We start from the raw sequence: 9,931 nt of genomic DNA on the forward strand, positions 1-9,931 counted from the left end.
AGAATTGAAGATTGTGATGAGAAATATGATGATGAAATGAAAAAATTAAGAAAAAGAAATTATTTTTGAAATTAAAAGAAAAATTTCAAGAAACTGTTCCTCAATCAACTGAAAAGGTGAATGCTCTACGCAAAAATCTTTGAAGAAGAAAGAGGAACAAGAACAAAAAATTAAGAATTCAGAAAATATTCATAAAGAAAATAAAAGCTCATCAGATCAATCATCCAATCGCGATAAAAAATCAAAAAAATTGAAAAATGAAAACTCAAAAACAGTTGGTAATGAGTGGTGCAGGGTTGACCACAGTGCTTCAAAGCCAAATCCAGCTTTTAGGAGGAGTGATGATTACCACAGAGCCAAACAATGCTATGATCTGAGTATAGGGATGGCAAAAAAACCCGAACCCGATGGGAAAACCCGATACCCGAAACATACGGGACGGGTATGGGGTCGGGTAATCGGGTATGGGACCGGGTATGGGATTTGTTTTAAAAATTTGGGACGGGTATGGGATTTGGTTTTATACCCATTTACCCGACCCGATTACCCGATTCTATATACCCGTTTACCCGATTCTATATACCCGTTAACCCGTTAACATACTCCATATAAATTATAAATATGTAATTTTTTATAAATTATAATGTATTATATATTTAGTCCCAAATCCCAAAAAAGTAATTCCTTCCCATTTATAGAGATATATTTACTTACCCTAGTTACCCAAATCCCAAAAAAAAATCTCTCCCCCAAAAATCGCCTTTTCATCTTCTCCTACAAGCCACCAAGCGACGACGATCAGACTTCGTTCTCTTCTCCGAACAACGAAGATCGGTAACCATCTTCTTCTCTTTATTTGATAATTTGTACCTTACTATCTTCTTCACTGAATTAATTATCTGACATTTAAACCTTTGATTGCAGTCGCTTTCTACTTGTATATGTTTTCTTTTCTTTTCTTCTAGCACTTAGTTAGGGGAGTTCATATGCTTTTGTTATGCATTTTATTTTCATTACTAGAAGTTAGGAGCACTTGGTGGAAATCTTGACGTTGTATTTCTCTATTTTAGCATTGAAGTTTTTTTTTTTTTTTTTTTTGAAATGTAAAGAAGAATTATTAGTAAAAAGTGTTGTTTTTAACTTATAATTCGTGGGTTAAAACCTTATCCTATGCTAAATCAACCCTGGAGACTGAATGGTGATCTCAGGTCCTATATTCAATCTAAATGGTGAATCTATATATTAGTTTAAATTTAACGTTGCCCTATGAACTAGCTTAGTAAGTTTGTATCTCAGGTTGTTCGCACCCTCTATCAGCCCTATAGATTTGTTTGAGTGGTGAATCTACATGATCGCATCTCAAATAAACTGTGATATTTTGAGCTTTGGCCCGATTTTATATGAATCGTATATGCTTTTGCTTTATTTGGATTCCTGCCTGGTTACTCAGTTGTGTTGTTATAGGTATGGATATGGAAGGAGAGGGAATTATAGGGTGTGATGGTTCTAATACACAAACACATGCTGATAGTAATCAACCTATGCAAGAAGATCAGCAAACAAACACAAATCAGTCTCAAGAACAAGATCAACATACTCATGAAGGTGCTAAAGAAACGGTTGATAGAAAAAGGAAATTAACTTCACCGGCATGGGAGCATTTCAAAAAGATAAAGGTGAATGGTGAGGAAAAGGCGGAGTGCAATTATTGTAACACCAAATTAGGAGCAAAGAGCAAAAATGGGACAAAACATTTACTTTTTCATATGGAGAAATGTCCGAAACGAAAGAATAAAGATATACGCCAACAAGTTTTATCAATGAATCATGTAAAGTTATCAGGACATTCGGATGTGTCTTGCTATAATTTTGATGCTGATCAGTCAAGAACAGATCTCGCCGAGATGGTAATTATTCACGAGTATCCGCTTGTTATGGTTGAGCACCATGGATTTAGAAAATTTGTGCGCGGCCTCTAACCTTTTTTAAGGTTTCATCTCGAAATACCCTCAAAAGTGATGTATTGAAGATTTTTTTATCATGAAAAAAAGAAGACAATGAGATATATTTTTATGTTACTTTTTTTTACATGAATACTTTTTATGTTTCATTTATGCTAACAATTATATTTTTAAGGATCTTGGAGAAAAATGCTAGTAGAATTGCAATTACTACAGACATGTGGACATCAAGCAATCAAAAGAAAGGTTTTATGGCCATTACTTCTCTTTTCATCGATGATAACTGGGAAATGCAAAGTCGAATAATAAGGTAAATGTTGTATTTGTTTGTATATAACCGGTTTAACTAATTGTCTCACTAATGCTTAAAATTTACACTAGGTTCATTTATGTTCCTTGTCCTCATACTGGTGAAGTTCTTGCTAATGTTTTGTATGAGTCCTTATGTGATTGGAATATCGATAGGAAGGTATCGACAATAACGGTTGATAACTGCACAACAAATGATGTGTTGATTCACCTATTACTAGACAAGCTATCTTTAAGTGATCTTATTTTGGGGGGCGGTTATTTCAGATGCGTTGTTGTGCTCACATTCTAAATCTAATTGTCCAAGATGGGTTGTCAATTATTGCTGATGGGATAGAGAGAATTAGGGATAGTGTTAGTTATTGGACAACAACACCAAAGCGTTATGAAAAGTTTGAAGCTGCAGCTCATCATTTGGCAATTCCATCTTCAAAAAAATATCCCTTGATTGCAAAACCCGTTGGAATTCAACATACCTTATGTTGAATGTTGCTATTATCTACAAGGATGTTTTCAAACGTCTTAAACAACGAGACTCTCAATATAACAGCTTGCCATCAGAGAAAGATTGGGAGTTGGCCTCTAATATTTGTCAAAAGTTGAAGGTATTTCATCATGTAACTGAGTTGTTTTCAGGAACAAAATATCCCACGGCAAATATATTTTTCAAATCAGTGTATGAAATAAAATTTGCATTGAACAAGTGGAGTCAAGATAATGAGAAAGTGATACAGGACATGGCCAAGAAGATGATTACGGAATATGATAAATATTGGTCAATTATTCATGGGTTTATGGGAGTGGCAGCCATTTTAGATCCTCGTTACAAGTTGAGCATTATGAAGCATTCATTTCCAAAACTTTACGGTTCTGAAAAAGTTGCAAGTGCTGAAATTGAGAAGCATAGAACATTTATTTATGAATTGTTTGAAGACTATAAAAGAAAAGGTTACGAGAATGCAAGGAACCATGGTTATGATGGGTCAACTTCAAATAAGGATAAGAGTGAAAGTGGATTGTTTGATGACTATTCATTATTTGTCGCCGAGGAGAATACTTCAGGTATGATTTTTTTTACCACATTTGGTGATTATATATATTTTAGTATCGTTACAAATAAAAACTACAATTGACTGTCATAGGAGGTATCATATTAGAGCTTGATCATTACCTTCAAGAGAAAGTTTGTCCGCCAGACATCGAACTTGATATACTAGCTTGGTGGAAAACAAATGGCTTAAAGTACCCTATACTCCAAAAGATAGCCCGAGATGTATTGGCAATCGCCATAACAACCGTTGCCTCAGAGTCTTCTTTCAGCACAAGTGGTAGATTGGTAAGTCCTCATCGTAGCCGTCTTCATCCAAGTACCTTGGAAGCGTTAATGTGTGCTCAAAGTTGGTTATTAAATGAAATAAGAGGTAACATCATTTGATTACGTCTACAATTAATTTATTTTTTATACATTAATTGTGTTTCATATTTTTTATATACATAGCAACTTGTTTAAAAGAAAGCGGAGCTTCTTGTCAAACAATTGGGTATGATTATGATGATGGTGATGAGACGAGGTAAATATTCATTTTATGTTCCGAATTTTGTCATATTTATTTATGTCAAACAGTTGAAGTTTATGATCAAAAGATGTAAATATATTTTAGGAAAAATGTAAGTTTGTTGTTATTATTTAGTTGTAGGAAAAATGTGAGTTGAAGCTTATTATTTAACTTTTGCTGATGTAAGTTTGCTATTATTGTTTACTTGTAGGGAAAATGTTTAAAGAAAGGAGATGCAGCAGGTGGACAAGATTTTTGGTTGGATGTGCTCTTTTTTGGTGAAAACAAACTACTGAAACTGAAATGGAGGATCAAGATGGACATATTTTACTTGAATATATATTAAGCTTTTATATCAGAATTATATAACTGTTTTGGTTCTTTAATATTTTGAATATGTATTAGTTCAAGTATTACCTTAGCTTCTTTTGAATATGTATTGGTTTAGAAAAATGAACTCTAATTGATGGTAGTAGCCTATGATTTTTATAACGTTCAAGCCTTTTATATTGGTTTCAAACTCGGCATACATTGATTTTTACTCATTGATATCCGATGGTTATGCCCAATACCCGAAACCCGCAGGCATACCCGAAACCCGTGGGTATGCCCGACACCCGATGGGTAATTACCCGTCCCATACCCGACGGGTTTTGGGCCGGGTATGGGACCAATTTTTGTAACTGGGTATGGGGTTGGGATTAGTTATACCCACCCCATACTCGTCCCATTGCCATCCCTATCTGAGTATTTGGTGTAAAAGTGGTAATTGGTACGATAACAGAGTGTGTTACTCTTGTGGTGTTCAAGGACACATTGCTGTTAACTGCCAGAGTTGGAGTTTTGAGATGAGAAGATGCTATAATTGCCAAATCAAAGGACACATTGCCAGATTTTCCAATGAGATCAAAGGTAAGATCGAGGGCTGAATCTAAGAAAATGGCAAAGAAATCAGTCAAAGTCAAAGAAAAGCCCAAGGAACTGAAAGTTCCAGAACCGAAAGTGAAGCTTTCACAAGGGTAGAAAGACAGACTGAGGAAGAAGAGGAAGAAGGCGAGAGAGTATCTGGAAAGGATTTTGTCCTCGGATACAACTGGTAAAACAGATAAAAGTTCTGATAAATCGTCTTGCTTTCCAAAGAATGACAAGTCTAGCAAAACGAATTTATCAGATACAAATCTGAGGACTAAAGAAAAGATAAAAGAAGAAAAATTAACTAATCAAACTGATAAAAAATCAAAGAAAGTTAATTTTTTCAGATAAAGTCTCTATCAAGGTTTTTGAGTATAAAAGAAACTGTGAAAGTTTATTCATGTCACAGGTTAATAAGTTTGGAAAACCTAGATCCAGAAAGAATTGGATTCCAATGAAAATTGGTGATGAATTTGTTTCTTCAGAAACAAAGGAGCCAGTTGTTGGCAATGAGGTTGACTCGTCAAAGTCAAAGGAGCCACGTTCAGGCGATGAATCTGGTTCATCAAAACCAGAAGAGCCATCTGTTGAGGTAAAGAATGATGACGTTTTTGTTCTAACAGTGGATGATGAAAATTTTCCACCATTGTTGAACGAAAATTCAAAATTACCCAAGGACAGTCAGGCTTGGGTGAATCTGTTTAAATGAAAAATCTGACTTGCCGGAGTTCCCAGGATGGTAAGCGTGGAACATGAATCGGCACATTTCTTGAGAAATTCACTTCGTTTATATTTCGATCTTAAAGATTAATCAGGGACATTAAATTGTATTTGATTTATCTTTCTTTCAAGTGGTTGTGTTGAGAAAATTGGGAAATGCTAAATCTTTACATGTGGATGAAGAAAACAATGTGATGAAGTGACCCCGAACCTACAAGTAGTTGGTAAACAAACTAATTTTTTCCGTAAAAACCATTTTAATTAAAACAAACTTAAGTGTTTTGAAATCATAATGGGAAAATATTTTGTTGTAAGGGGGAGTTCTGATTGTTTACGCCAAGTGGATGGAGAATTGAAGCGATTTTCATCAAGTTGTCAAGTTTGTACAGGTTGTTTCAAATTTTCCCAGAAAATCAAAATTGAAACATATTTTGATTTTAGGGGGAGTAAAAATTTTAAAAAAATTAGAAAATTTGAAAAAGTCAAAAACATTGAAAAATTCAAAAATGAGTTTTGTTGATACAAGAGGAAATGATAGTAAATCAGTGGACTATCACAGCATGCTAAAGAAATGTAATGCCAAAAGTGATAAACGATCTCACTAAGGATGTGACGATAGGCTCAGCTAGACTAGTAGATTTGCGATAACGATACAAACATAAATGAAAAAGCCTAGTTCTAGTGGGAAACATGATTGAAAGCATAGTACTTAATTTTGTCCTTCTTGATTGTGTGCCTACTCAGTAATCGCTGAATGCCAAAAAGCATAAAAACTGGTTAAGTTTGTGAGCTTTCACAACTTTGCTGAAAATGACACTGTGATTGTGTATTTCTTTTGCAAAGATTTAAACTTGTTTTATTTCTTTATTTTGTTTAAGCATTGGACATCCTCTGCGTATACGTGAGTATCAACCTGGATGTTATTGCCTAAACGTTCTGCTTTATTTTCTTTGGTGTTTCGTTTAAGCTTTGGACCTCCTCTGCGCATATGGAAGTATCGACCTGGTGGTTAAAGCCTAAACAACTTCAACTTATTTTTATTTTTCTTATTTTGTTTAAACATTGGACTTTCTCTGCGTATACGGAAGTATCGACCTGATTGTTAATGTTTAAACATTCTGCTTTGTTTTCGCACAAATCACAGTTGATGAAAGTTTAAAGGCATTACTTGAGTCAGTGTATTGCATGATGAGGGGATATGCTGAGATCTTGGGGTCCATAAGAACTTAGTGCATAATTAATATACCTTAACGTATCGGTAAGCATTTCGAAAGTTTTTAGATTGAGTTTAAGTGGACAACAATATCGTCAATCTATGTGAATCGTTTAGAACTAAAAATGTTTAAAGCTTAACGGTGCTAGTGATTGGTCACATAAACTGATATGATCCTCTTACACAAGCCCACAAAAATAGTGTCTATAAATATTTCTTTATTGCATTTCATTTCTGTTATATTCAAAAATCCAAAAAGATTTTAGTGTGTTTTAGCATAAATTTTGAAAAATCCAAAAAGATTTTCGACAACTGATGTTTGAAGAGCTGATTGTCAAAATTCCAAGTGCTGAACATGATGAACAGGGTTGGGAGTGTGTGCTTAAATGAAGAAATTTGTTTTGAGAAAAAAAAAATTGATTAGTTAATCAAGGTCATTAAATTGAACTTGATGTAACTATTGTAAAAACTTATGTGTTTGTGAGAAAATTGTGTAGGTAATGAGCTGAACAGGGATGAAGCCAGGGTTTGATTTCAAGGTGATAGCTAATTCCAGACAGTGATCCCAGCATGATGAAAGGAGGAGTCTGACGAGGTTAGAGCCAAAGAAAAGATCATGGTACATGCTAAGAAAGAAAGAAGACCGATCAAGATTGAAGAGTCGTCATGTTGAAGACTCTCACTGAAGATTCCGTCAACATTCAAGGGGGAGTCTGTTAGTGCAGTTGTCTGTCGACTTCATCTTCATTCGAGTCTTAGACTAGTTTATATAAATCAGTGCACGTAAAACAAGGATATGAAATTTATAGGTGATTTCGCTTGAAAGTGTACATGGTGGTTTCAAGCGAAATCAAGTGGATTAGTTCCGCTTGAGTGGTGATTTCGCTTAAGTGATGATTTCGCTTGAGATGTAATTCCGCTTGAAGCATGTTCAAGCGGAATCACATGTCCTTTATATACCTTTCAAGCGATATCAGATGTAATAGTTCTTGTTTCCGACGCCGAAGTGCTGTCGAAGCGTCTCCAAGTCTGTAAACGTGTGCTAATCAATACAAGAGACAGTTAATAGTGATTCTAGTGTTATACAAGCTAAACAAAGACTGAATCGATGAATTCCGCCTCTGATTCAGTCTAAGACCTCTTCTGATCGACTCATTAAGGTTGTTTCACGATCCTACAAACGTCATATGGCCCGCGAAAGAGAGGTATCTAGCTTTCCATTTTTATAATTTCAATATGAATCTGTCCAGAACCGGTTTCCAATACTTAGCTCTTTTCATTTTGACTCCAATAGGGATGCCCAAATACATAAAAGGGAGAGATCCAGTTTCACAATTTGCCACTCGCGCTAAGCGAGCCACCTCAGAGTCGGTGACTCCAATGCCAAATAATTTACATTTACTACGGTTTACTTTAAGGCCCGAAACAAGACTGAGCCACCTCAAGAGGCGGTTTAGAGCCGTAATATTATGCTCCGACCAAACTCCGATAAATAGGACATCTTTCGCATAGCAAAGATGGGAAATGTTCGGCCCTCCATTTGGAAGTTGGCAACCATGGAATAAACCCAGATTACTCGCCCTTTTCATGAACATAATTACTATCCCCATTGCAATGATAAAAAGAAAAGGGGAAAGCGGGTCAACTTGCCTTAACCTTCTCTTGTGTTTAAATTCTTTTGTCGGTGACCCGTTTACAAGAACCGAACCCATACCCGAAACCAAGCAACCTTTGATCCAAGCGATCAATTTCTGCGGGAAATTCATCTTCTCCATCATACGAAATAGGAATTTCCAGTTGATAGTATCATAAGCTTTTCCAAAATCTACCTTAAATACTAGCAACTGAGTTTTAGATTTTTTAGCCCAAGCCACCGTTTCGCTCACAATGAGAGGACTATCAAGAATGTTACGGCCTCCCACAAAGGTCGATTGATTTGGAGACGTAATTTCATTGATCACCAGCTTCAGTCTATTAGCCAAGACCTTTGCAATAATTTTATATAACGAACCAACTAGCGAGATAAGGCGGAAATTTGCAAGCAGTAATAAATGTCTCACTCTATTGCATAGCTACTTCGGGTCAAACGAATCAGCAGAAAAGTTATTTATGTCGCATGGTTTTTATGTTTTATTTGATCAAATATTGGTGTCGAGTCATGGTTAGTGTTACTCATTTGTATGAGTAGTGGTTAGTTTCCTTCATTTACGTAGCTAAATGTGTGTATATATGTTTGGTTTTGCAATGAATAAAAGTGTGGGTTTTGAAGTAATAAAATAAGTTTGGTGTTCGTGAGTTTATCTTTGTGTGTTAAAGCTTTGAAATCCAACAACTTCTGTATTAACATATTCTTAAAGTTATCGGAATTTGTTCCAATAAAATGCAAGATTTTGGGAGGCCATATCCCGTTCTTAAAGTATAGGAATTTGTTCCAATAAAATGTAAGATTTTAGGAGGCCATATCCCGTATTTCAGACAAACATACCTGAAGTATTCTTTTTGTAACCTGCTTAGTTTCACCTTCCTAGATCCTGAATTTAAATTATTGTGGTTTCAGGCCTCGTACAACCTCTTAAGTTCAAACCGCACCACCCTTCGACAAATATTGTTCACGTGTAATAAAAACAAAATAAAACCTTTATTTTCTAAATTCTAAAAAAGTTAAAATAGATGAAACTGATACGAATTTAATTAGCTTTTGTTGTTTCTCACGTTGAATTAAAAAAATGAGGATAAACTAGTCTGATTTTTTGTTTATATATGTAATTTAATCTTTGATTTTTTGTTTATATATGAAATATAATCTAAACATATATGGGTCATATCTGTAGGTTATATTATATACCTATGCATGCATAGGTTATTAAAAAACATATTAATAACTATATTCTGAGGAATTCTTTATCAATAACTTATTCATATGTAAGTAAGAACCACAACACCAGAAAAAATATTAATTCTAGATAAAAAAAAAAAATCAAACATAGATTTGTTATAGTTGTTTTCACAGTAATTTAGTTTTGTTTCTCACCATATATATTAACAAAGAATCCTTACAAATATATATAAACACGGGCGGTGACGAGGGTGTACAGGGAGGACCACCGTATAAGGCCCGTGCTTTCGAGGGGCTTGTGTTTTTTTAATCCAATATACATATGCTAATTTTTTTAAATAGGATACTCATATCAACTTTAAAATAGACTCATTTACAAAACATTTTTTATGATTTAAAATATAGCACACTGGCATTAGTTTTA

The 9,931-nt window shown here is 34.7% G+C and overlaps 2 protein-coding genes across 2 annotated transcripts; one reads left to right on the top strand and one right to left on the bottom strand.

Moving 5' to 3' along the window:
* Positions 1-1,466: 1,466 nt before the first annotated feature.
* LOC110880794 (zinc finger BED domain-containing protein RICESLEEPER 3-like) lies at positions 1,467-4,172 on the top strand. Its single transcript, XM_022129246.1, has 10 exons — positions 1,467-1,921; positions 2,137-2,271; positions 2,343-2,430; positions 2,538-2,687; positions 2,777-2,875; positions 2,975-3,332; positions 3,413-3,691; positions 3,769-3,841; positions 3,932-3,938; positions 4,038-4,172. The coding sequence occupies exons 1-10, from the start codon at positions 1,467-1,469 to the stop codon at positions 4,170-4,172; spliced, it is 1,779 nt and encodes a 592-aa protein (XP_021984938.1).
* A 3,722-nt stretch (positions 4,173-7,894) lies between these two features.
* On the bottom strand, positions 7,895-8,446 carry LOC110880796. Its single transcript, XM_022129247.1, has one exon. The coding sequence runs from the start codon at positions 8,444-8,446 to the stop codon at positions 7,895-7,897; it is 552 nt and encodes a 183-aa protein (XP_021984939.1).
* Between the last annotated feature and the right edge of the window lie 1,485 nt (positions 8,447-9,931).

Source organism: Helianthus annuus, chromosome 10 (genome assembly GCF_002127325.2).
Source record: "Helianthus annuus cultivar XRQ/B chromosome 10, HanXRQr2.0-SUNRISE, whole genome shotgun sequence".
Taxonomy (NCBI): Eukaryota; Viridiplantae; Streptophyta; class Magnoliopsida; order Asterales; family Asteraceae; genus Helianthus; species Helianthus annuus.